This window comes from Brachionichthys hirsutus, chromosome 22 (genome assembly GCF_040956055.1).
Source record: "Brachionichthys hirsutus isolate HB-005 chromosome 22, CSIRO-AGI_Bhir_v1, whole genome shotgun sequence".
NCBI lineage: Eukaryota > Metazoa > Chordata > Actinopteri > Lophiiformes > Brachionichthyidae > Brachionichthys > Brachionichthys hirsutus.
In genome coordinates, this window is record NC_090918.1 from 5,567,791 (window position 1) to 5,591,782 (window position 23,992).

The 23,992-nt window shown below is 53.7% G+C and overlaps 5 protein-coding genes and 1 long non-coding RNA gene across 10 annotated transcripts in view; 2 read left to right on the forward strand and 4 right to left on the reverse strand.

The window, feature by feature from the left end:
- Positions 1-22: 22 nt before the first annotated feature.
- Positions 23-951, reverse strand: morn2 (MORN repeat containing 2). The gene is made up of 3 exons (XM_068754981.1): positions 733-951; positions 524-660; positions 23-389 (listed from the first exon to the last, which is right to left on the reverse strand). Exons 1-3 carry the CDS (start codon positions 805-807, stop codon positions 287-289), a joined length of 315 nt encoding a protein of 104 aa, XP_068611082.1. The 5' UTR covers positions 808-951; the 3' UTR covers positions 23-286.
- Positions 952-3,241: 2,290 nt separating this feature from the next.
- On the forward strand, positions 3,242-9,640 carry dhx57 (DEAH (Asp-Glu-Ala-Asp/His) box polypeptide 57). Its single transcript, XM_068755041.1, has 22 exons — positions 3,242-3,417; positions 3,496-3,747; positions 3,834-4,067; positions 4,135-5,176; positions 5,272-5,393; positions 5,475-5,670; positions 5,748-5,872; positions 5,948-6,081; positions 6,152-6,206; positions 6,307-6,515; positions 6,598-6,714; positions 6,789-6,885; positions 6,952-7,125; positions 7,197-7,397; positions 7,490-7,766; positions 7,852-7,947; positions 8,020-8,103; positions 8,188-8,325; positions 8,402-8,476; positions 8,554-8,688; positions 8,766-8,966; positions 9,134-9,640. Exons 1-22 carry the CDS (start codon positions 3,242-3,244, stop codon positions 9,275-9,277), a joined length of 4,284 nt encoding a protein of 1,427 aa, XP_068611142.1. The 3' UTR covers positions 9,278-9,640.
- Positions 9,641-10,312: 672 nt separating this feature from the next.
- On the reverse strand, positions 10,313-11,279 carry stmp1 (short transmembrane mitochondrial protein 1). The gene is made up of 3 exons (XM_068755369.1): positions 11,125-11,279; positions 10,855-10,908; positions 10,313-10,763 (listed from the first exon to the last, which is right to left on the reverse strand). Exons 1-3 carry the CDS (start codon positions 11,137-11,139, stop codon positions 10,692-10,694), a joined length of 141 nt encoding a protein of 46 aa, XP_068611470.1. The 5' UTR covers positions 11,140-11,279; the 3' UTR covers positions 10,313-10,691.
- A 242-nt stretch (positions 11,280-11,521) lies between these two features.
- Positions 11,522-16,899, forward strand: LOC137911028 (dynamin-1-like protein). Its single transcript, XM_068755452.1, has 18 exons — positions 11,522-11,623; positions 11,964-12,105; positions 12,247-12,293; positions 12,375-12,446; positions 12,599-12,685; positions 12,874-13,036; positions 13,114-13,234; positions 13,313-13,444; positions 13,546-13,752; positions 13,823-13,943; positions 14,021-14,176; positions 14,243-14,332; positions 14,417-14,509; positions 14,673-14,726; positions 15,434-15,565; positions 15,648-15,757; positions 16,059-16,218; positions 16,321-16,899. Exons 1-18 carry the CDS (start codon positions 11,522-11,524, stop codon positions 16,375-16,377), a joined length of 2,046 nt encoding a protein of 681 aa, XP_068611553.1. The 3' UTR covers positions 16,378-16,899.
- On the reverse strand, positions 16,233-19,848 carry LOC137911029 (uncharacterized). Its single transcript, XR_011106089.1, has 5 exons — positions 19,809-19,848; positions 19,291-19,450; positions 18,038-18,141; positions 17,507-17,709; positions 16,233-16,368 (listed from the first exon to the last, which is right to left on the reverse strand). It is a non-coding gene; the product is annotated as an uncharacterized lncRNA (long non-coding RNA).
- A 490-nt stretch (positions 19,849-20,338) lies between these two features.
- cald1a (caldesmon 1a) overlaps positions 20,339-23,992 on the reverse strand; it is a 28,879-nt gene continuing 25,225 nt past the window's right edge. For 4 of the 5 annotated variants that reach the window (XM_068755178.1, XM_068755180.1, XM_068755179.1 and 1 more), the window contains exons 10-14: positions 23,374-23,517; positions 23,201-23,296; positions 22,933-23,001; positions 22,027-22,063; positions 20,339-21,704 (exon numbers count right to left, since the gene is read on the reverse strand). In XM_068755178.1, the coding sequence (XP_068611279.1) occupies positions 21,691-21,704; positions 22,027-22,063; positions 22,933-23,001; positions 23,201-23,296; positions 23,374-23,517 (360 nt within the window). In that variant the 3' untranslated portion in view covers positions 20,339-21,690. Of the gene's footprint in view, positions 21,705-22,026; positions 22,064-22,508; positions 22,561-22,932; positions 23,002-23,200; positions 23,297-23,373; positions 23,518-23,992 lie in introns of all 5 variants that reach the window. The other variant, XR_011106077.1, reaches the window with a different exon arrangement.

Consider the following 23,992-nt stretch of genomic DNA (forward strand, 5'->3'; position numbering starts at 1 on the left):
ACTTTTCGGGCAAATGTTCCAACAGTTCAGGCTGTGGGCGGGGGAGCTGAGCGCACGGCCCCTTCTGATTGGCCGGTTGTGCAGCCTCGTGCTCGTCCTTCACCCCGAAGGTCAGGATTGGGTGCCGACAGGAAGTAAAGATGCTTCTTCCTTTACTTTAAATTGAAATTATGCATGCAAGGCGGGCTTAGATGATCTTTATTTCAACATTTATCACGTAACTGTTCATATCAAACGTCTTCCATATGCAGGATGCAGGAAGTGGTCTGTATGATGCCGCTTTGGCCTAAAGGCCATGCTGCATTTTCAGACCCAGAGCCACGTTGCCGTTGAACTTCCCGGTCCAAACGAGTCCCCGTGTGTCCGTGAACGCCCCTTCTCCCTCCAGCCTGCAACACACCAATTTAAACGCCACAAATCTTACGTCTAAATGAAATTGAACTGAAATAAATTAAGATCTGGCTCTCAGTTAACGATGCGGCACGGAGCCTCTAATTGCTTTTTTTTATTTTTACTTTTTTACCTGTTCTTGTGAAAGCAGCCTCTGTAAGTAGAGCCATCGGGGAACGTGTATGTTCCTGTCCCGTGGTACATGCTGTCCTCGAATCCTCCTTCGTATAGCGCGCCTGAGGGATGCTGCAGGGTTCCTCTGCCGTGCATCTGCACAAAGACAAGCGTGCACGAGTGAGCGCAGAGGAATGCAACCGTGCACGTGTCAGAGGATGCACCTACTTTGTCTTCGCGCCATTCTCCGGTGTACACGACCCCCCTGGCCGAGGTGTGTTTCCCGGCTCCGCTCCTCATCATCGCCCCTGATGAAGATCGGCTCCACTCCCCCTCTGTGGACAAGTCGGTGCAAAGTTGGACGCGATAATGTCAATACACAATGCTGTGCCGTTGGTTAACACTCACCATATCTGTCCCCGTTGGAGAACATGTGGGACACCTTTATGGGCTCCGCTCCTGCGGGTGGAAATGTCAAATTAATAAATATTTTTGTCCGATTGCAAAATATCATTTTACACTCGCATGCTGAATGAGGTTTCTGTACGCATTAACGAATCCCAGCACCCATTTGTAGATTATTTTATAATTCCGGTCCCTTCACAATCCCACCTGACATCCGTGACGGCAGATTACCGGATAGAGAGAAAAAAATAACACACACAAGTTTCTAGAAACACACAAAACAAAAAACAAGCAAACTTGTAGGTTTATTTTAACCCTAATTAACCGCAAAGATAAGTTCCGAAAGAAGCAGCCTGCGTTGCGACCGCTACTCGACGCAAATTTAAGGTAGTTACCATGGTTACCAGGTCGCCATAAAAATAAATTGTGTTTTAATAGTTTTATAACATAATAATTTAACTTAATGAATTTACGCCTACAAAACGTAGATAGTACTTGAAAAAATACAATTAATATTTTTTTTCCCTGCAGTTTAAAACGGTATTTTTATTATGACGTATCAGTCACGACGAAGGAACGATCACCCTACTTTGCTTCTAATTGGCTAGTTCTTCTTCTTCTGCGGTTAGCTTTAGTTAGCTTTAGCCACGGGGAGCGATGATTGGTTTTGAGGCAGAGAAGGGCGGGCCATATCGTAGAATAAACCGGAAAGGAACCTGTGAACTCTAGCTCTACGCCAATGAAAGAGACGCTGGCTACCGGCGTCCCGACTTACCGTCCCGACTTACCGTCCCAGGTTTGTCTCTGCCTTTTATGAAAGTTTTCGTTATCATTGATCTTCCCCACCTCCTTAAAACTCTCTCCTTGTGAGAGCGTTTTACTTCCGCTGAGCTTGCTAGCTGCTAGCTCGTTAGCTAGCTGAAGCGAAACAAACTTTACCGACTGACGCAACGACGCGGTTCAGCACCGCGTCGTTTGAGCCGTTATTCCGGCACGTCAGAACTCACTAACTAAACGAGTTGGCCGGTCAGCCGCGCGCGGAAGTCCGGTGGTCGGTCACCCCCGGTCGGGTTGCATAATTGTAGCCACCGGCGCTGTGTGTCAGCCACCGTGTCGCTGCTCGCACCGCAGCCGGCCTCCCCGCAGCGGTGCGCGGCTCCGCAAGTTCAGTCGCCGCCTGCTCTGCCCGGGTGATGATGAATATATTTATTAGATAGAATGTTAGAGTACAAGTACAGTCACACAGTAGCATGTATTACAGTACAAGTACAGTCACGCAGTAGCATGTATTACAGTACAAGTACAGTCACGCAGTAGCATGTATTACAGTACAAGTACAGTCACGCAGTAGCATGTATTACAGTACAAGTACAGTCACGCAGTAGCATGTATTACAGTACAAGTACAGTCACGCAGTAGCATGTATCACAGTACAAGTACAGTCACGCAGTAGCATGTATTACAGTACAAGTACAGTCGCGCGGTAGCATGTATTACAGTACAAGTACAGTCACGCAGTAGCATGTATTACAGTACAAGTACAGTCACGCAGTAGCATGTATCACAGTACAAGTACAGTCACGCAGTAGCATGTATTACAGTACAAGTACAGTCACGCAGTAGCATGTATTACAGTACAAGTACAGTCACGCAGTAGCATGTATTACAGTACAAGTACAGTCACACAGTAGCATGTATTACAGTACAAGTACAGTCACACAGTAGCATGTATTACAGTACAAGTACAGTCACGCAGTAGCATGTATTACAGTACAAGTACAGTCACGCAGTAGCATGTATTACAGTACAAGTACAGTCACGCAGTAGCATGTATTACAGTACAAGTACAGTCACGCAGTAGCATGTATCACAGTACAAGTACAGTCACGCAGTAGCATGTATTACAGTACAAGTACAGTCGCGCGGTAGCATGTATTACAGTACAAGTACAGTCACGCAGTAGCATGTATTACAGTACAAGTACAGTCACGCAGTAGCATGTATCACAGTACAAGTACAGTCACGCAGTAGCATGTATTACAGTACAAGTACAGTCACGCAGTAGCATGTATTACAGTACAAGTACAGTCACGCAGTAGCATGTATTACAGTACAAGTACAACTCTCTCTGTCTGTCTCTCGCTCTCTCTTTCTCTCTTTCTCTCCTTCTCTCCTTCTCTCTCTGTCTCGCTCTCTTTCTGTCGCTCTCTCTCTCTTTCTCTCTATTTCTCTCTCTCTCTCTCTCCCTCTCTCTCTCTCTCCATTTAAACACTTCCTGTCACTCCACAGATCGCCCGCTGCTATGAGAGGACGCTGACCACTGACGAGGGAAATGAGCGCAAGGCGGAGAAGCGGGAAGCCCAACAGAGGAGGGGGGAGATTTAGCAAACCGAAAGGAGGAGGAGGAGGAGGAGGAGGAGGAGGGAGCAGGAAAGGAGGCGCTGCTCGCTGGGATGATGATGATGATGATGATTTCAGGCTTGATTTCGGACCCCCCCGTCCCTCCAGGTATGATTTCACGTTAAAGCAGAGTGAACCGGTGACGCCCTCCTTTGACCCCGTTTGTTCCCACAGCTCGACCTTCAGACCCGGCAAAGGACGGGCCGGCGGCCGAGGGAGGGGGGGAGCTAGAGACAGAGACAGGGAGGTGAAGATCAGCAGCAAGGCCCTCCCGCTGTCCTTGGCGAGGACCAGAACCTGCCCGACTCGGAGCGACGGCGCCAGGCCGGAGGCGAGCGGCGTGGCCTTGCAGAGAATATCCATGAGCAACCAGACCCAAGAGAAAGTGAAGGCGCTGCTGCGGGAGCTGCAGGCCCAGGAGCGGGACGGGTCGCACCAGTAAGGGCGTCCTGCTGGGAGACTAGTTAGTTCTTTAACTAGTTCCCTGCTGATCGACGGGGACTCGTCTTCCTCTCTCGCCTCAGACAATCCGGCTCGGATCCTTCGGGGGGGGAAGAACACGAGGAGGAGTACGACGAGCTGGACCACCGCGAGGAAGGGCAGTTCTGGTCCACTAGCGACGAGCCCGTGGAGCGAGCGGAGCGCCCGTCGGACGGGTCGGACGGGTCGGACGGGTCGGACGGGTCGGACGGGTCGGACGACGAGCGACCGGCTCCCGGACCCGCCGTCTCCCTGTTCGCCGTCGGGAAGCTCTGCAGGTGATCCCGAAGTCGCCGCTCGGTCGGGAACCGGTGAGAATATTTAAGGCTCCTCCTCTTCGGGCAGGTACGGGTTCGATCGGGAGCGGAGCAAGCGGTCTCTGGAACGCGGAGGCGGGGAGTTCGGCGCCACTCTGGAAGCGCTCCTCCAGCAGGTGTACGGCGAGCGCTACGGCCAGGAAGCGCTTCCTCCCGATGACCTCGGGGGCGTCCCCGTGGACGAGTGTTTGAGCCAGAGGCAGGAAGAAGCCTTGGCTCTCGCCGCCATTTACGGCGAGCGCTTCGTCGAGCGCATCGCCAACGCCGTCTGGACGGTGACCCTCGACCTCGCGTTCCTCTCGGACGCCGCCGCTGGGAACGGCGGCCGACTCGGGGGTCGGGGCGGTCGACCCGCTGCTGAGGCTCGCGGTGTCTGCCGGTTCTACCTGAAGGGGAAAGGCTGCCGCTTCGGCGCCAAATGCGCGTTTCAGCACCGGCTCCCCGCCAAAGGGAGCTCCGCCCCCCCTGACCCGAGCGACCCCAGCCAGCCCGGCTTCAGCAGCGACTCCCCTCCCGTCTACGAGCTGGATATCCGCTTCCCCAAGGGGAACCGGTACCCGTTCCAGGCGCCGGTGGTGGCGTTCAGCACCACCGACGAGTCGGTCGCGGCGGCGGGGCGGCTCAGCGTGACCGAAAGGCTGTTTGGGGAGGCGCTGGCCGCGGCGAGGAGCGGCGAGCCCGTCGTTTACACGCTCGTTACTTTGTGCGAGGACGAAGCGACCATGGAGGAGCTGCTGGCTGTCGGCCATCACAAGTACAGCGCCCCCCCGCCTGTCGTCGCCCCGCCCCCTGTCGCTGCCCGCCCCCCGCCCTCCCTCCCTCGCGCTGCTCCTGAGGAGAGCAGGAGCAATCACGCCGCCAGCAGGAGGAGCGCTCTCCCCTCTCTCCTCAAAGTGAAGGACGCGGCGGAGGAAGAGCGGCCGGACGAGGAAGACGAGGGCGCGGCCGTTCCGGTCGAGAGCGAGAGCTACGTCAACCTGAGGAAGAAGATGGCGACGAGGCACAACCTGAAGACGGACAACCGGCTGCGAGAGAACGGCGAGCTGTGCCGCGAGTTCCAGAAGAAGGCGGTAAAAAAAGACCCCCGGAAAAATATCGGCGTGTAACGAATGACTCCGCCTCCTTTCATCCCGCCCCTCCTTTCATCCCGTCCCTCCGCCCGCAGTCCTCCAAGCGCTTCCTGTCCATGATGGAGCAGCGGAGGACGCTGCCCGTCTGGCAAGAGAGGGACCAGATCCTGGGCCTGCTGGACCGGTGCCAGGTTCTGGTGGTCAGCGGGATGACCGGGTGGGGAACGGCGGGAACGCCGTCGGCACGCGCGGCTCCTCGCCGGCGTTCGTCCTCACCATCCGCTTCACGTCTCCGCAGGTGCGGGAAGACGACCCAGATCCCCCAGTTCATTCTGGACGCCTCGCTGAACGGCCCGGCGGACCGGGTGGCCAACATCCTGTGCACGCAGCCGCGCCGCATCTCCGCCATCTCCGTGGCCGGGAGGGTGGCGCAGGAGCGGGCGGAGCGCCTGGGCGGCGCCGTCGGCTACCAGATCCGCCTGGAGAGCGTCCGGGTAGGGAAGCCACGCCCCCCCCCCCCGTCTGCGGTTACTCCTGCAGCCGGTGCTTACTCCGCCCCTCCCCCCCTCAGACCGCCGCCACCAGGCTGCTGTACTGCACCACCGGCGTGCTGCTGAGGAGGCTGGAGGGCGAGGCGGACCTCGGCGGCGTCACGCACGTCATCGTGGACGAGGTGCACGAGAGGACGGAGGAGAGGTGAGGGCGTCGCTCGGCGGAAGCGTTCGCTGCGTTCGCCGCGTCCGCTGACCGCCGCCGTCGTTTCCTCCTCAGCGACTTCCTGCTGCTCGTGCTGAAAGACTTGATCGTGCAGCGGCCGGACCTCAAGGTCGTCCTGATGAGCGCCACGCTCAACGCCAGGCTCTTCTCCGAGTATTTCTACGACTGTCCCACCGTCCACGTGCCAGGTGACCCGTCTGTCCTGACGGTCCGCGCCGTGTCCGGCGCCTTCCAAAGACGGATTCCTCTCTCTTTCAGGGCGCACCTTTCCCGTCGACCAGTTCTTCCTCGAGGACGCCATCGCTAAAACCCGGTTGGTGCATTCTCCCCGCGTTTGTTTCAGCCAAATCCGGAAACCGTCCTCCAGGATGGACAGACGGCCGGTGGACATGAGGCCTCCTCTCTCGTTTCAGTTACGCCGTGGAGGACGGGAGTCCGTACGCGCGGAAACAGGCTCCGTCTTCGGCGAGCGGCCGAGGCGCCGGAGCGAACCCGAGGGACGCGGTGGACGACTTGGGCGACGATGTGTGGACCTTCATGTCTTTATGCAAGAAGGACTTCGTCAAGGACTCGATCCCGGACCAGCAGCTGAGCCTGCCGGAGCTCTTCCTCCGGTTCCCAGGTGAGCGCCGACCTCGCGGGTCCCCGACGCCGCGCCCGCCGGGCGGGGACTCAGACGCTCTCGCCCCCCGGTTCACGCGTAGAGACCAAGAAGTCCGTGCTGAAGACCATCGCCGGGATGGACCTGGACAAGATCAACATGGACCTGGTGGAGAGCCTGCTGGAGTGGATCGTGGACGGGAAGCACGGCTACCCCCCAGGCAGGAAGCCCGCCGAGGTAACGGCCGATCCGGAGCGAACGCCCCGCCTGACCCCCCCCCCCCCCCGTTTCCAGGCGCCGTTCTGGTGTTCCTGCCGGGCCTGGCTGAGATCAAGACGCTCTACGAGCAGCTGATGTCCAACCGGCTGTTCAACAACAGGGGCGCCACCAGGTGCGTTCCCGCAGCGGCGCCGTTTCACACTAACACGGACGACCTCTGACCTCTGACCCGGCCCAGGTGTGCCGTGTTCCCGCTGCACTCCACCTTGTCCAGCGAGGAGCAGCAGGCGGTCTTTAGCCGGCCCCCGGAGGGCGTCACCAAGATCATCATCTCCACCAACATCGCCGAGACGTCCGTAACCATCGACGACGTGATTTACGTCATCGACTCCGGCAAGATGAAGGAGAAAAGGTGACGCCGGGGACGACGGGGACGTTTTTATACCCGCTCTCCTGCGCCGACCTAAAGCCCCTCCCCCTCAGGTACGACGCGTCTAAAGGCATGGAGAGCCTGGAGGACTCGTGGGTGTCCCGGGCCAACGCGCTGCAGAGGCGGGGCCGGGCGGGCCGCGTGGCGTCGGGGGTCTGCTTCCACCTCTTCACCAGCCACTGCTTCCAGCACCAGCTGGCCGAGCAGCAGCTGCCGGAGATCCAGCGGGTGCCGCTGGAGCAGCTCTGCCTGCGGTGGGTCGCGGGTTCGCCGCCCCCTCGTCCCGTCCGTGCGGCTAAACGGGGGGGGGGGGGGGGAACTCACCGCGTCCGCGTCCCTTCAACAGGATCAAGATCCTGGACGTGTTTGCCGAGCGGACGCTGGCGTCCATCTTCTCCCGGCTCATCGAGCCCCCGGCCGCGGACAGCGTGGCCGCCGCCGAGCGGCGCCTGCAGGACCTGGGCGCCCTGACGGAGGACGAGAAGCTGACCCCGCTGGGATACCACCTGGCCTGCCTCCCCGTGGACGTCCGCATCGGGAAGCTCATGCTGTTCGGCGCCATCTTCCGTTGCCTGGACCCGGCGCTGACCATCGCCGCCAGTCTGGCCTTTAAGTCGCCCTTTGTAAGAACCCCCCCCCCCCCCCCCCCCCCCGAGAAGCATCGCGAGGACCGACACGTCCTCAGATCGCGTGGTGTCCGTCTTCCAGGTGTCTCCGTGGGACAAGCGGGAGGAGGCCAGTGAGAAGAAGAAGGCGTTCGGGTGGGCCAATAGCGACCATCTGGCGTTGCTGCAGGCCTACAAGGTGCTGATTGGACGAATAGAACGGCGTAGAAGCTGATTGGTGGAAAAACGGTGGCGTGTTTCTCTCCCGCAGGGATGGTGCGGCGCGGCGAAGAACGGCAACCAGGCCGGCTTCCGTTACTGCAGGGAGAACTTCCTGTCGTGGCGAGGGCTGCAGGCGAGGCTTTTAAAAAAAAAAAAAAGTCTCTGATGGCGATTTAAGATGAACGACGCGCCTGATTGGTCGTCGTGTTTGTCGCAGGAGATCGCCAGCCTGAAGAGGCAGTTTGCCGAGTTGCTGTCCGACATCGGCTTCATCAAAGAGGGGCTGCGGGCCAGGACCATCGAGCGAATGGGCTCCAAGGGCACGGACGGCGTTCTGGAAGCCACCGGCCCCGAGGTGACGCCCGCGCAGCGTGTCACTTCCTGTTTGGTTTTGTGTCGGCGTGTATCGCTGACGTCGTCGTCCTTTCCAGGCTAACCTGAATGCCGAAAACATCCGACTCGTGTCCGCCGTGCTCTGCGCCGCCCTCTACCCCAACGTGGTCCAGGTGCGCCGCCGTCCCGTCCGTCTCGGGGATGAGACGCGACAGACAGGAAGTGTAAAACCGCTTCTCTTCTCTTCCAGGTGCGAGCTCCTCCGGCGAATTACAAGATGACGAGCAGAGGGGCGATGAAGATGCAGCCCAAAGCCAGCGAGCTCCGCTTCGTCACCAAGAGCGACGGCTACGTCCACGTCCACCCCTCGTCCGTCAACTACACGGTAAGAGGCGTGGCGGCGGGACCGGCAGCTGCAGCCGGCGAGCCTCGTGACGCTTCTCCTGCCCCCCCCCCCCCCAGGTTCGGCGCTACGACAGCCCCTTCCTGGTTTACCACGAGAAGGTGAAGACGAGCCGCGTCTTCATCAGGGACTGCAGCATGGTGTCCATCTACTCGCTGGTGCTGTTCGGGGGCGGGCGGGTCGGCGTGGAGCGGAGCGGGGGGGAGTTCGTCATCGTCCTGGACGACGGGTGGATCCGGTTCGCGGCCGCGTCGCATCAGGTCGGGGATAAAAAAAAAAAGCGTTAAAGTCCCGAAAGGTTCGTAAAAGTTCAATGAAAGAACGCTGACTGTGTGCGTGCGTGTGTGTGTGTGCGTGTGTGTGTGTGTGTGCGTGCGTGCGTGCGTGTTTGTGTGTGTGTGTGCGTGCGTGTTTGTGTGCGCTCCAGGTAGCGGAGCTGGTGAAGGAGCTGCGCTGGGAGCTGGACCAGCTGCTGGAGGACAAAATCAGGAGTCCGAGCACCGACCTCTGCAGCTGCCCCCGCGGCTCCCGCATCATCCCCATGATCGTGCACATCGTCACCACGCAGTAGCTAAACACGCTAAACACGCTAAACACGCTAACCTGGTTTGGGCTGTATCCACCGAAGACCAACTGGCCGACACCCAACAAGACACCTTTGATGCCTCACCAGTCTGGTGTTGCCACGGTGATGCCACGGGTTGTGCGTCTCTCGTCCACCTCTTTGGTCCACATTGGATTCTTTTGTTCAACGCGGCTGCATGACGGGGGATTATTTATTCGTGATGCATGACCGTAAGGGCTTTCTGCACGCCGTTCCGGCCACCATTTACCGACTGTGTATAAGTATTAGTGACGCCACAACAGAACTTGAAAGGGCTTTTTAAACTTTTGAGTTTGTCTTAAGGAGCGCTAAAAATAATAAAAAAAGATGCCAGCCGGTGTTTGTCGCTTCGTTTGCTTTGAGTCGCGTCTGAAGCGTCCAACAAAGGAGTTTCGAGGCTCGTGGGCGAGGCCAGCCTCGCCCCGTCGCTACGACGACGGGACATAAACAGACGAGGTGTCGCTGTCCCGGTGGAAGTCATTCAGTGCCAAGTCAAGAACTGGTAAAGTGAATTTATTTATTCATTTTTGATGTGTGAGAGCTGTGGAGTAAATATTGATTTGTTGAGCCCCCCCCCCCCCCCCCGTATCGATCTCATTTTACAGATGGGTAAATCATTAGGAGATTTTCATCTTTCACCATGGTAACGTATAAACTATAAATTCAAAGGACTTTAAAAAACGATTTAAAAATGACTTGCCAGAACAGAGGATCTGAACTTAAATGTTTCAAACCGTTCACTTCAAAGCCCACCAAATCCAGGAAGCCAAAATCCCACAGCTCAAGACCCGCCAAGAAGAAGGGGGGTCCGAAAACACCCAAAAACAAGTCCTCGGGCGCCAAATCCACAAAGACGGAGGTGGACCTGCTGAGCCCAGCGGCCATGGAGAGTCTCTACTACATTTCCCACAATGCAGCAGACTTTCTGAAGTTCAGCGGCTTCGGTCGGCCAAACGCGATGAAGAAGGGAACGAAGCGGAAGAAGAAAAAGTAGATCTCGAATTGAAGTGTCATTTTATTGAAATTAGTTAAACAACTTTCTGGCTCCACCTGGTGGACACGCCTGTAAAGACACTGAGTAAAGTTATTTTCTGCAGCAACCTGTACAATTTTTTTTATTTTCCAGGCATGATAATTTACAATTATCTAGAACTTTATTGTGAGGTGACCGTCAGAAACACAAACATTGGCGGTGTGTTGCAAATTATCCTGCAGGTTGCACAATTCTCCCAGATACAACACAAAAAAAGAACTCTTCCAGTCATTTAATATGCTCGGACAGATATTTAACCGGATGGATACTTGTCGAACTATAACCACGTAAAATAAATAGTCTCTCTCCCAAGTCCATTTTATTCTTCCAAAGTGGTCCCTTCTTGCCTCACTCCGGGGGCTTCTTCTTGGCCTCCACGTCTTTCTTAAAGGCTTCAATCTTCTTAGCTATGTTGGGAACCTGGAAGGAAAACCGGTCACCACAAGTGGGCCTTAAGCTCCGGTAACGGGGCTCGAACTGGGCCTGGACTAGTGTCAGAACGTCAACTCACGTCATAGTTCTGAGCCAGGTACATCCCCACAACGTTTCCCAAAGTAAAGCCGGCCTGGAAGACAAACGATGTTTATCAAGACTGTCGAAGAAACATTTTAAAAGTTTAATGTTTAAATTAGCCGCATAAAAGTTGCACATTTCTTTTAGCATTCATCGAATTTCCACAAGACTTGAAAACATCTGCTTATGCTAGCACGTTAGCTAGGCTAGTCGCGTACCGCCTCAGCATCCTGGCTAATGTCAACAACGATGGCGTCATTATACTCACCAAAAACTGTAGCATCGTGTAACGGCGAAAATGTTACAACAGCGGATTCATTTATTCACCTAAAATCCTAAAGTGAGTCAAAGGTCACGCAGAGATTCCCAAGCAAACTCCTAGCCGACGCAGCTAGCGCGTCACCAAACAAACAAGTACACGCATGCGCGAGAGTGCGTTCCTATCGCGTTATGTTCCGAGATCTTGTGTTGAAGTTCTTTCCTCCACCGGCGCTGAATAATTTACACCGATAAAGAACTCCAATTCCCAGCTCAGAATTAATTTGACTCGTTCAGCGGGTGCGTCGCCCGCAATGGTGGCGTCGGGGGGACATTGAATGACTTTGGCTCCATCACGAGAATAGCGGGTTCATTTCTTTCTTTCTTTAAATTCACGAAGCGCCAAAATGGAGGCTCTTATCCCCGTCATCAACAAGCTCCAAGACGTGTTCAACACGGTGGGCGCGGACATCATACAGCTGCCGCAGATAGCGGTCGTGGGGACTCAGGTACAATTCTCTGTGTATCGTGTCATGCTAGCTAGCTCTGTACGCTAGCACATGCTCATATGGGCATTTAAGTGATTAAAAACAATAATAATAAATACCCGGATAGCAACATTGACTGAGGCTCGGCACAAGCCTTTGTAGCTGCTCAAAGGCTAACCTCTGCCTTTGTAGTTTCTGCTCTATTATTGGCTTCAATCGAAGCTATTTAAAGATCTTCAATCACGTCGTTGACAAAACCAGGTTACGCTGAAAGAGAAAAGATGCCGATGCAGGATTGTTCTGTCTCGTTGCTGCACCGGTTCTGATCAGTGTCACCGGATCTATACTTGTTTGTCTCCAGAGCAGCGGCAAGAGCTCCGTGCTGGAGAGCCTGGTGGGCCGGGACCTGCTGCCCCGCGGGACCGGCATCGTAACCAGGCGACCGCTCATCCTGCAGCTGGTCCACGTGGATCCTGCAGACGCCGGGAAAAGCGATGAGATGGGTGAGCAGGGGGAGAAAGGAACGCTCTTAATCCCAGAATCCCAGCGTTAACGGGAGCGGGCTGGGAGTTCACCGTCTCTCTGAGCCCACCCGTCTGAGATATAACCGTAACCCCCCCCCCCCCCCACCCTGTGATCCACAGGCAGAGACGGTGACGAGTGGGGCAAGTTCCTGCACACAAAAAACAAGGTCTGGGTCTCATCGGACGACCGGAATGGATTCAGCTCCTTCATGCAGCTTGTCTTGATGTTGTTTTCTTTGTTTTTGCAGATTTATGCAGATTTTGACGAAATAAGGCAAGAAATTGAGAATGAAACTGAGCGAATATCAGGGAATAATAAGGTGAGACACCTGAGGGAGGTGGGGGGGGGGTCACCTGCTGATGGAGCGTGAAATCCTCCGATATATCTGATCGGCGGCGGGCCGACCGGTTTAACGGTTTAACGGTTTAACGGTTTAACGGAACGCGTCGGTTCTCCTGTCGCCCTCTGCAGGGCATCAGCGAGGAACCCATTCACCTGAAGATATTCTCTCCTCACGTGGTCAACCTCACGCTGGTGGACCTGCCAGGAATCACCAAGGTAACCGCCGGCCTCCTCTTTGATTGAGCGGCGTTGGCTTCCTGGTGGGCGATACTCACGGACTGCGGGGGGTGGGGGGGGGGGGGGGGGTCTGCAGGCTTCGGTTCCAGCCTCATTAGTTCCCCCCCCCCTATGGATGCTAATTAAATGCTATTAAAATGATTTTGGCGCCGCTGTGCTTCCTCCAGTTGCCCGTCGGCGATCAGCCCAAAGACATCGAGATCCAGATAAGAGATTTAATCGTGAAGCACATCTCCAATCCCAACAGCATCATCCTGGCCGTCACCGCGGCCAACACGGACATGGCCACCTCGGAGGCGCTGAAGGTGGCCCGGGAGGTCGACCCCGACGGTAGGAGGAAGCGCCGCCACCCTGAAATCGGCGTCCTGGAGTCGGACTAATTATCGGGTTTACCCCCGACCGACCAGGCAGGCGGACGCTGGCCGTCGTCACCAAGCTGGACCTGATGGATGCCGGGACGGATGCGATGGATGTCCTGATGGGCCGAGTCATTCCCATCAAACTGGGCCTGATCGGAGTCGTCAACAGGTACGGGAATTACGAGTTCACGATGCGAAAGAGGAGCGAAGCGGGTAGTTCTGAGTTCATTCTGCGGTTGGACTTTAGGAGTCAGCTGGACATCAACAACAAGAAGTCCGTGTCCGACGCCATCCGTGACGAGCACGCCTTCCTGCAGAAGAAGTATCCGTCTCTGGCCAACCGGAACGGAACCAAACATCTGGCCAGAACCCTCAACAGGTAAACATTTATTTACGTTCGCATTTCAACGAGGAGTCAAGCTCCTCGCGGCGCCGCCGGACCAATCACGGCTCAGGACGCGACCCCTTTCCCCCGTCCAGGCTCCTGATGCATCACATCCGGGACTGCCTCCCGGAGCTGAAGACGCGGATCAACGTCCTGGCGGCGCAGTACCAGTCCCTGCTCGGCAGCTACGGCGAACCCGTGGAGGACCAGAGCGCCACGCTGCTCCAGCTGATCACCAAGTTCGCCACGGAGTACTGCAACACCATCGAGGGCACGGCCAAGTACATCGAGACGGCAGAGCTGTGAGTGGCCCGCCCCCTCCCCGCCACACGGCGGCGCCGTTGAGCTGACGCCCCCGCCGCTGTCTTCCAGGTGCGGCGGAGCCAGAATTTGTTACATTTTCCACGAGACCTTCGGCCGAACGCTGGAGTCCGTGGATCCGCTGGGGGGCCTCGGCACCATCGACATCCTGACGGCCATCCGGAACGCCACCGTGAGTGCTGCCGGGGTTCGCCGTTGTTCCCTGGCGTCGCCCCGGGTGACGCCCCCTCCCGCCCCCCTCCGCTGCAGGGGCCCCGCCCCTCCCTGTTCGTGCCCGAGGTCTCCTTCGAGCTGCTGGTGAAGAAGCAGGTGAAGCGCCTGGAGGAGCCCGGCCTGCGCTGCGTGGAGCTGGTCCACGAGGAGATGCAGCGGATCATCCAGCACTGCAGCAACTACAGCACGCAGGTAGGTGGCGCCAGCCAGGGGGCGGGGCTCCGGCTCGCCCTCACCCTGCGGGTGTCCCTCCTGCAGGAGCTGCAGAGGTTCCCCAAGCTGCACGAAGCCATCGTAGAAGTCGTCACCTCCCTCCTGAGGAAGAGGCTGCCCGTCACCAACGAGATGGTGCGCCCCCTTCAGGCGTCGCTAACGCTAACGCCGCGCGGCGCGGCGCCCGACCGATAAACGAGCGCTCTTCTCCCGTCGTAGGTTCACAACCTGGTCGCCATAGAGCTGGCGTACATCAACACCAAACACCCGGACTTCGCCGACGCCTGCGGGGTCTTGAATAACAATATCGAGGTCAGGAGAAGAAAACGTCGCAGAAATACGTCTTTGTTTTTGTTTTTATTAGGCGCTGACGATGCTAAAACGCTAGCGTGCAGTCGAACAAAAAGCCGTGTGGAATCGATAAAGTTCAGTGTTTTGAATCACACGAGGAGCTGAATTGCGTTCCTCTTTGCAGGAGCAGAGGAGGAACCGGATGAGGGAGCTTCCTGCTGCAGTATCCAGAGATAAGGTACGACCAATCGGCCTTATTGATCGCTGATCAGCTGAAAGGAAACTCGTGCTAATCGCTCGTAGCGTTCCTGGGAAGAGGATCAGCAAACCCCAAAAATGCTTTGGATAGTTTCCTTCCAGGAATTTCATCCCGCATCTCCTCTCCCCGGCTCGAATGACTTTCCGCCGCCGGCTTCCTCTCCCCCTCTCCTCCTCTCCCTCTCTTCCTCTCCTCTTCTCTCCATATTTCTTCTCAGTGATGTTTTTTCCTCTCTCAAATTCCTGCTAGTCTGTTGGCAACGGTCCGGCCGGCCCAACTGTGGTTTCTGCATCTGGAGCGACGTGGATGGACGGATGCAGTCGGATCTTTGTGCTGATGCTGATGCTCGAGTTGCACCGACAGCCCAGGCTTGATCCACCTGTCTGAGAATTCCTTCCTCTTCCTCCTCCTCCTCTTCCGTTCTCCGGTTTCTGAGATTAATCTAAAGGAATGACGTGATTCGTCTTCCTCCGTGGACGCCAGCAGCACGCCTTTGGAGATGGCGATGTGGGTCAAGAGTCTCCATCTATGGAACACTGTGTGTGTTTGTGTGTGTGCGTGTGCGTGTGCGCGTGGAATCCAGCTGGTTGGATCTTCCTATTCCCCTGGGCGTGTCTGTTCCGTTGATGTAGCCCCGCCCTCGGGTCTAATCCCGATTACTGACGTTTGCGTTCCCGGGTCCTCAGGCTCCGGCAGCGGGCCCCCAGGCGGACCAGGACGGCACGGGGAACTGGAGGGGGATGCTGAAGAGAGGCGAGGAAGCCCCCGGCTCCGGACCAGGAAGTCCCCTCAAAGGAGCCGTCAACCTATTGGACGTGGTAACTACGAACAATCCAATCAGGGCGCAGTATCTGTGAGCTAGCCGCTAACCCCGCCGCCGCCGTGTCCTCGCCCCTCCAGCCTGTACCCGTCGCCAGGAAGCTGTCGTCACGCGAGCAACGCGACTGCGAGGTCATCGAACGCCTCATCAAATCGTACTTCCTCATTGTCCGCAAGAACATCCAGGACAGGTGGGGGCCCGGGCTCGCCTTCAGGGGTCGGGTTTCAGTTCTAGCGCCAGAGGAAACATTCTCTGTGCAGTTTATCCGCTTCCTCCTCCTCCTCCTCGCCACCGACACACACACACACACACACACACACAACAGCAGGTTCCGTTCATTAAAGTCTCCGAGAAGAACCGACACTCAAGAAGCCACAAAATAGTTGTAAAATTCCACCAACATTTAATAGGAGTTTATTCATCGTCGTTATTTTATGCAATCAGATAAATGTGGACTATTCCTCCCTCTTGCTCCGCCCCCTCCACCGCAGCGTGCCCAAGGCGGTGATGCACTTCCTGGTTAACCACGTGAAGGACAGCCTCCAGAGCGAGCTGGTTGGCCAGCTGTACAAGTCCGGCCTCCTCAATGAGCTGCTGACCGAATCGGAGGACATGGCCCAGCGGCGCAAGGAGGCCGCCGACATGCTGCAGGTAAGCCCCGCCCCTCACCGGACTTCCTGGTTTTCCCTGACGGTGCGTTCAGGCTCTTCGTGGTGTAGGTTGTATTTGTTTTATTTTTTTAAATCTTCGCAGGCGTTACAAAAAGCCAGCCAGGTGATCGCTGAGATCAGGGAAACCCACCTGTGGTGAGATCAAAAGAAGCCAAACGTCATTCGTCACGCCGTCACCCCGAGGCCCCGCCCACTTGCCACATCCCAACGTGAACTTTAAGGATTTGCGACCATGACGACGCACTCCTGATCGATGCTAGCGCACAGCAGGTATCACGCTAGCTCACATGCTACCCGCAGGAAATCCTACGACGGCGGATGTTTATTTAAATCACTTCCTGTTCGTATTTGCACTCATTCTGTCGTAGCTAAAACTCAACGTGCGTTTTACGACTGGAATCGTGGCCAAACGCAAAGTGCTTTCTTTTTTTTTTTTTACTTTGACAGCTACGTAAAGAATTCTGCAAATGTTTAGGTAAAAAAAAAAGGAAACTTTATTCGTCCTACATGGAAAGATGCAGCTAACGCTAGTCCTGCTGTCTGCGTACACATCGCTGTGTTTTGCACTGAACCTTTATTTATGAACGTGCTATTTAAGTGTTATATTAAGTGTTATATTAAGTCATGTGTTTACTCCGTGTCTGTGGTTCCAACAAGAATAAAGAGCTATTTTATTTCTGGCTGAATTATTTCATTTTTAAAGGCGAGAGAAGCGATAATTAAATCACGCAAGCCTTTAAATGTTTTTCTGCAGCGCCGAAAAACGCCTATCTCGGTCCGCCCTTAGCCCCGCCTCTTCCTTTGGCACCTTTTACGACTAGATCCGCTTTTCCTTTAAGGACTTTAAACCAACTGAGCAGAAAATCCCACAAAGGTTCTCTGCTTTGTTGTTCCATCGTTATTCTGTAAATGTTGGATTATCCGTAGTTTTAAGGAAAATAACTTCTGAAGCGAAGCGAAGAGGCGTTCCGGTCCCTTAAAGGCACGGACTTGAATCCAAATCGCTGCCGCGTGAGGCTTTAATGGGCTCACGCAGGAGGAGGCCGTTCTTCAAAAGGCTGGCCTGCGGCGTCTCGCATCATATCGGAATAAACCATCGCGAGTATTTGCTCTCTTTCGGAGTTTATTATCCCGGCGAGAGATTCCCCGCCGGGACGCACGCGTGCTCGACGCTGTAATCGTGTTTGTTCTTTGTGATGTACGACGGGGTCGCATCCCGACAAGGGAGGAAGCCACAATTAGGGGGGGGAGCTCATGGTGAGACGTACCTGCCTGCTCCTTCTTCTCCTTCCCAGCACGGATCCCGCCGCTGCTCCGCCCCCTCGGAGCGCCGGTTCTCCAGCAACATGGAAGATTCATCGATGAGCCTCGCTAATGGAGGAGTCGAAGATAAACGCACTCGACTCGCCGACAACCGTGGAAGCGAATGACTATTGGAACCATAGATCTCGCAGGGCTCTCCCGGTGGACTCTGGGCCAGGAGAGAGAAAGAGAGAGAGAGAGAGGTTAAACTGCTCCAGGCTTCATCCTCAACCGTTTCCTCCTCCTAAGGCTTTAATAACGACCACGATAACGAGTGTGACACTAGATTCGGTTTCTCATAGTTTAATCTGGTGCCAACCCAGTTTTAAACATCTAGTTGACGCTTTGCGGGTTTCTAATGACTGTTGTTTTAAATCAGGCCTGAGACGGCGTCTGAAAGCCGGGTGGGCGTTTATCCTCCGGTGAATGACGACGTTCCTGCAGCCCGATCCATACGTTACATCAAAAGGCATCCCTGATATTTTTGGGAAACCTACCTATTCCTTGCAGGGACGGTAAACGAGAAGATCGATCCCGCTCCTTCCAACGTGAGGTTACTAAGCAACCAGGAAGTCGATATTCCACTTGGCCAAGAAATAGTCTGGAACGAAACAAAGAAAGTCAATAAAATCATCAGTCGCTGTTTTAAGACTTTGATTTTTTGTGGAAAAAACAAGGTATGTGTGTGTATGTATGATGTATATATATTTGTATGTATACCGTAATTCCCGGTGTACAAGCCGCTACTTTTTTCCAATATTTTGAACCTTGCGGTTTATGCAACGACGCGGCAAATTTACGTATATTTTCCCACTTTCGTTACGAGCCGTGTTTCGTTAAAGCCTATTTATTTTCGTTACAAAATTAACGCCCGCCCGCCCGGAGGGAAAGCCCCGCTTGCGCGTAGCTGGGGAGATCCGCGAGAAGGGCCCGGCGCGCGTCCAGAGTCGCCGCCGCCGGACCGCCGTACCCGGTCCCCGCCGCCTGTCCGCCATCCGCTACGCGGCGTCGGACGCGCCGCGTAGCGGGGAAGGAACCCACCCCCTCGACCTCCCGGGCGCCCCCACCCCTGCCGCGCCACGCTCCCGCGGACGGAGGATGAGGGGGACGGGGGCAAGGGGGACGGGGACACCCCGCCAGGCGGGCGCGCGCGCCGCGCAGCCTCCGACGGGCGGAGAGGGGAGGGCGACGGGGCGACTGCTCCCCCAGCCGCGGCTCGAGCCCAGCCCCGCTTCGCACCCCAGCCCGACCGACCCAGCCCTTAGAGCCAATCCTTGTCCCGAAGTTACGGATCTGATTCGCCGACTTCCCTTACAGCTACCTTGATCTAACATTCCAGACGCTGTTCACCTTGGAGACCTGCTGCGGATATCGTTACGAGCCGTGTTCCGTTAAATATCATTTGTCTCAATGCACTTGCGGCTTATTTTGGTACAAAATATATATATTTTTTAATTCAGTGGGTGCGGCTTTTTCACAGGTGCGCATAATAGTTCAGCAATTACGGTATATGTATGATGTGTGTATTATGTATGCATGTGTGTGTATATAATGTGTGTGTATGTATGTGTATGATGTATATATATGTTTGTATGTGTGTATCATGTATATATATTTTTGTATGTGTGTGTGCATGTATATGTATCATGTATATATATTTTTGTATGTGTGTATATAATGTATGTGCATGTATATCTATCATGTATATATATGTTTGTATGTGTGTAATTGTATGTGACTGTGTACATACAAGAGGCAGGAATGCTTCCTGGACGGAGGTTCTTTCCCGAGCTTCAGACATTCATGGATTCTGTTACAGCTTTGGATGGAGTCAGACTCCCCATCTTTGGATCTCTCCCCCCCCAGCCCAGCCGGACTATTTTTTTCCTTTGCGGTGCGGTCAGCTGCTTCTGTGGGAACAAACCCATAAAAGATGTTTGTCTGTTTCCATTCCTCATCCCAAATAACGTTTATTCCACATTTTTCTACGATAATAGTGGCATTTGTGACACACATGACGAAGAAAGTTAGCTCCACATCCAGCCTCCTCCTCCTCCTCCTATCTGGCTCCGCTTCTCCTCTCCCTTTTCAAGTGGTTTCAAAGGCCCAGCTGTATATTCCATCTCAGCGCGCCATATTGCACCCCCCCCCCCACGCAAAGCCCAAAGTCACGCTTGCGTTTTCAAATTCAAACATGGCGGAGTTTGACGTCATTCTTAGATTTAAGTGTCAAGATTTAACGAAGAACACTCCAAAATAAAAGCTTACCTCTCGTTGCCCCTGAAGAAGAGCCGGGATTAGTCGGTTCTCGTCCTCCTGCATTTTAAAGCCGCCCCCGTCCGTCATGTGACCGCTCAGCTCGTCTGTGACTGGTGGGCGTTGGCAGGAAGGTGAGGTACACCTGGATTACACCTGGATAAGAAAGTCTTAAATTGTCTGTGTTAGTATTTCACACAAGTATTATTTTGATATTTCTGACGTCACTTGTAACAAGAGCTCGGTCCTCCAGGCGTTTTATATTTTTCTAATAATAAATACTAATTATTATACAATTATTTCATCGTTAACTATAATGTTCATCCTAAATGTTAAACTTTTAGGCAGCAGTTTAGTTTTATTGGCGCCAAAAATTGATGGAGTTTCAAGATTCCCCTGCAGATTCCAAGAAAATATGTTTAATTGTATTTACATTGTTTTTGTTCAAATAATTCATGTTTGATATGTTGTCTAGAAATAAAAATAAGTTATTAGTATTGCTTAAAATTGCCAAAACCACCGTGAAACGAAACGTCACAACGTGGAATATTATTGTCTTTATTGTCTGTTGTTGAGTCGAGGGTACAATGTTTAAAACATCCGTCCGCTTGTACGACATTGGGAATGTTTATAGTGAGTTTTGCATCGGCTTAGAGCTACACAAACGCGTCTGGTTAAATAAGAACATAAAATAAAAAAAATAAAAAGGGCACAAAGTTGTAAAAAAGAAAGAAACAATATGGCATTATGAAACGACAGCACAAAAACAACAACAACACAAACGTCACATGAAATCACACTTGGAAACGTTTTGGTCTCGTTTCTGGAGACGTGGAATGTGATTGTCTGACTTCTGAGCAGCGACACGGATCGATTTAATTCCCCCGGAAAACTGTTCATCTCATCAGAGCCCGCTGAAGGCGTCGGCGACAGATGAACGCGAAGCCGAGAAGCCCGAATACGAGTCCGAATCCGAAGGCCACAGAATGAACATCAGTGGTAAATATCCTTGTGCGGGATTCGCTGGTCGCTTCCCGTTCAGGCGCCCTGATCGGATCGGAGCCCATTATCTCCTACGTTATGAAGCAGACGGCACCTTTGTGCAAGAAAAGGAATGTCTGAAGAGTTTAAAGTGATCACAAAAGGTACAAAAAAAAAACAGCTGGGAAAAAAAAGAAAAGAAAACGAAACATTAAAACATAAATAAAATGACCTATAATCGGATAATAAAAGCCGTCGACGCTCCGATCGACGACTGCCGGTTGGTTTCTGGATACGAGGACAGCACGGAAATAAAAACAGCTTTCGTTACGAGTATAAAGATGTTATATAAGATACAGGATGATGATAGGTCACGTTCAAAATGTGCTAACATATATTACTCAAAAGCCTCGCTGCACTATTGGTAAGACATAAGAGAGAGTGAAATCAGCTAAATTCTAGAAGTGCTTATGTTTCTATCCTGAAGTGGTGAACGCTGAATAAAAACTGTGACATGTGAAGCTTCTTGCTTTAAATATAAATAATAATAAGAGAGAGAGAGAGGTGGAAACGTCGAGTTAGATTCCACCCGTCTCTTTGGAATGTTGGCGCGGAGTACAACAGATAAATCTAAATTTAATTTGTTCTTCTCTTCCTGGCAGGATGTTTGTTCAGAAAATCACTAATACTATTTCAAATGTCCAAATTTCACAGCATTTCGTTTCTTTTCTAAATCAATAATCGATTGTGCGACGTAGCTGCACTGAGTGATGGCGACGCTCCGGCGCTCCGCCCTTTTCCTGGGACGCCTCTCGGGATGGGTGGGGGTCGTGATTTGGTTCTTCAGACAAAGCCAAAGGAAAAGTCTCGGATTGTCCCGGTCCCGGTGGTCCTCGGCGGCTCCTTCAAGGCATTAGTGTCCCATGCCTGGGGAGACAGAAGCGAGTCCATTAGGGGGTTTACAGGCATCCAGGTGGAGGAGGTCAAACCAAACAGGTGAGTTGCTGCAGTGCTTTCGTACCGACCCAGTTTGACCGGTTGATTACCAGTTCTGAAAAAAAAATGTGGTTCCTTCAAAGCAAAAAGCATTTCGGAGCCGTGAAAGAATAATAAAAGCTACGCTCCTGAAACAAAACCAACCACGATGAGCATCAACCGGGCCCGACTTGTAACCACGGAAACGGGGGAAATTTAATCCACAAAAATCAGAACTTTCTTGGTGTTTTTTTTGAGCCGACGCCAGACTCACCGTTGGCGACTGATTTGGCCTCCCCTCTGCCCGCCACCTGCAAGACACCAACACAGGAAGTCAATAAAGCGCCCCCCCCCAGATACCCCCTCCACGGGTTGCTACCCCACTCATCCTGCCGCCTCTGTCATCACAGCATAGCATTCCGCTAACAAGGTCGCTAACAACTGTCCAGGGGCAAGAATAAGATTCAAAATGACCGTAAATTAAAAAAAGCAATAAAGTTGATTAATTTAAATATTATAAATCTCCTCTTTGTGATGAATTAAATCAAATTCAGGTATAAAATCTGCTTTTGTTTCTGCTTTTTTTTGAGTTAGGGTCATAAAACGTTTAAAATAAGCGCCGGCGTCCAACCACAGAAGAAGAAGAAGAAGAAGAAGAAGCCAGAAACACAGAGCTGAAAGCGTCACGGCGGCAGCAGAGCGTGAGGTCACTCTGGGTGAAAGCGGTAAACAAACGTGGAATAATTATTCCTTTACCTCTCCAGGCTCATCCCAATTTTAGCGGGCGGACGTGTTAGCTATCGGCGCTCTTTGAGACAGAAACAAACAGGAGCGGCCGTTATTCCCAGTCCCGGGGGGGGGGGGGGGGGGGCTCAGATTACTTTTAATACGTCTGCGTTATCTCTGTAAATGAAACATTCCCTGGATCAACCCCGGCTGGAAAACTGCGGGAACTCTCCCCCCCCCCCCGGGAAATCCTTCCAAGACCACAAACCGCTCTGGAATCGTTCAGACTTCAGATTTTCCCCTTCGAGGAGCGCGATTCAACCCAAAACTAGCATGAAAGCTAAAAAAATATATTTATCTGACGCGTCTGATTAGAAATACGAGGACGAAACTCTGACTGTTAAGATGCTAGAGACGGGAACACAGTGAAGACACGCCCCCTTCCGGCGGCTACCTGGGATGGAGCGGCGCCTTTATTCTCCCACAGACTCCTCTTGTTGGTGACGTCAACGGGCTTCAGGTCCTGTCAGAGACACAAAGCGCCGCCCGTCAACAAACGCTTCCCGTCGTTCCTCCTTCTGGCCACCAGGCGGTGCCGCGCCGGCTACTCCGACCTGACTGCTTCTGACGCAGCAATGACTGATCGTACTGAAACACCTTGATGTGATGATGATGATGATGATGATGATGATGATGATGACGGGGATTTCCCGGGGACTTACCGCCGGCCTTCCTCCAGACGTTTTGCCGCTCTCCGGGGTTTTGTTCAGCCATTCGTTGATGCGGCCCGCCACGCCCGTCTTCATCACAGCTGCTTCCTGTTTGGACAGGGTCAAAGGTTAGCCGAGCCGAGCGGAAAGCAGGACCTCCCTCCGCTTCCTCCTTTCCCCGTTACCTTGAACGGGCTGCCGCCGCCGCCTCCGGGCGAGTTGAAGGCGTTCCCTTTCTCCCACATGCTCTTGATGTTTCGTATGCCGTCGGTGACCATGGGCAGATCCACCGCTCCGGGCCGAGGGGATCGGGACTCCTTGTTCTCCCTCTGCGCGGGTTCAAGAACACGGAAGATATAATCGATAATACAGGCAAAGCCCGATCAGCAGTACCGGCAAGATCCTGCAGGACTACGAGGCTGCGGCTGCAAAACTCTGCACAATAAGCACCCAAAATTAATGTCGCCCACGCAGTCCAAATATGAAATAGGAGCACTCTCTCGTCTGTTCCCGACTTTTATCCTTGAATGATGGCCAGAAAGCGTTTTCTGAGCGTTATGAAGCGGCGACCTTCTGACCTCGCGGATATAAAACGTCACTCCATCATCATTTTATCCTCTTAAACACCCTTAAATAGTTTATGAAGTCATGAGTTATGCTTCAAGACGTCGCAGCGGCCTCAGCGTTCCGGCTCCGGGAACGTCGGTTTATCCTTGAAGCCGAAAGACGGAAGTTTGTCCCAACTTTGAGGACATTTCCCGGAGACGTCAGATATCGTAACCCCCCCCTCCCCCCATGATAATC

Bases quoted from the DNA above. Each gene is read 5' to 3' on its own strand.
- morn2 (XM_068754981.1), bottom strand. From the start codon at position 807: ATGATGAGGAGCGGAGCCGGGAAACACACCTCGGCCAGGGGGGTCGTG. The intron at 661-732 runs GTAGGTGCATCC...GTCTTTGTGCAG, and splicing joins GAGAATGGCGCGAAGACAAA to ATGCACGGCAGAGGAACCCT. The intron at 390-523 runs GTAAAAAAGTAA...GGTGTGTTGCAG, and splicing joins GGCTGCTTTCACAAGAACAG to GCTGGAGGGAGAAGGGGCGT.
- dhx57 (XM_068755041.1), top strand. From the start codon at position 3,242: ATGAGCGCAAGGCGGAGAAGCGGGAAGCCCAACAGAGGAGGGGGGAGA. The intron at 8,326-8,401 runs GTGACGCCCGCG...CGTCCTTTCCAG, and splicing joins TGGAAGCCACCGGCCCCGAG to GCTAACCTGAATGCCGAAAA. The intron at 8,477-8,553 runs GTGCGCCGCCGT...CTTCTCTTCCAG, and splicing joins TCTACCCCAACGTGGTCCAG to GTGCGAGCTCCTCCGGCGAA.
- LOC137911028 (XM_068755452.1), top strand. From the start codon at position 11,522: ATGGAGGCTCTTATCCCCGTCATCAACAAGCTCCAAGACGTGTTCAAC. The intron at 12,447-12,598 runs GTGAGACACCTG...CGCCCTCTGCAG, and splicing joins GAATATCAGGGAATAATAAG to GGCATCAGCGAGGAACCCAT. The intron at 13,445-13,545 runs GTAAACATTTAT...TCCCCCGTCCAG, and splicing joins CTGGCCAGAACCCTCAACAG to GCTCCTGATGCATCACATCC.
- stmp1 (XM_068755369.1), bottom strand. The intron at 10,764-10,854 runs GTGAGTTGACGT...TTTTCCTTCCAG, and splicing joins ACCTGGCTCAGAACTATGAC to GTTCCCAACATAGCTAAGAA.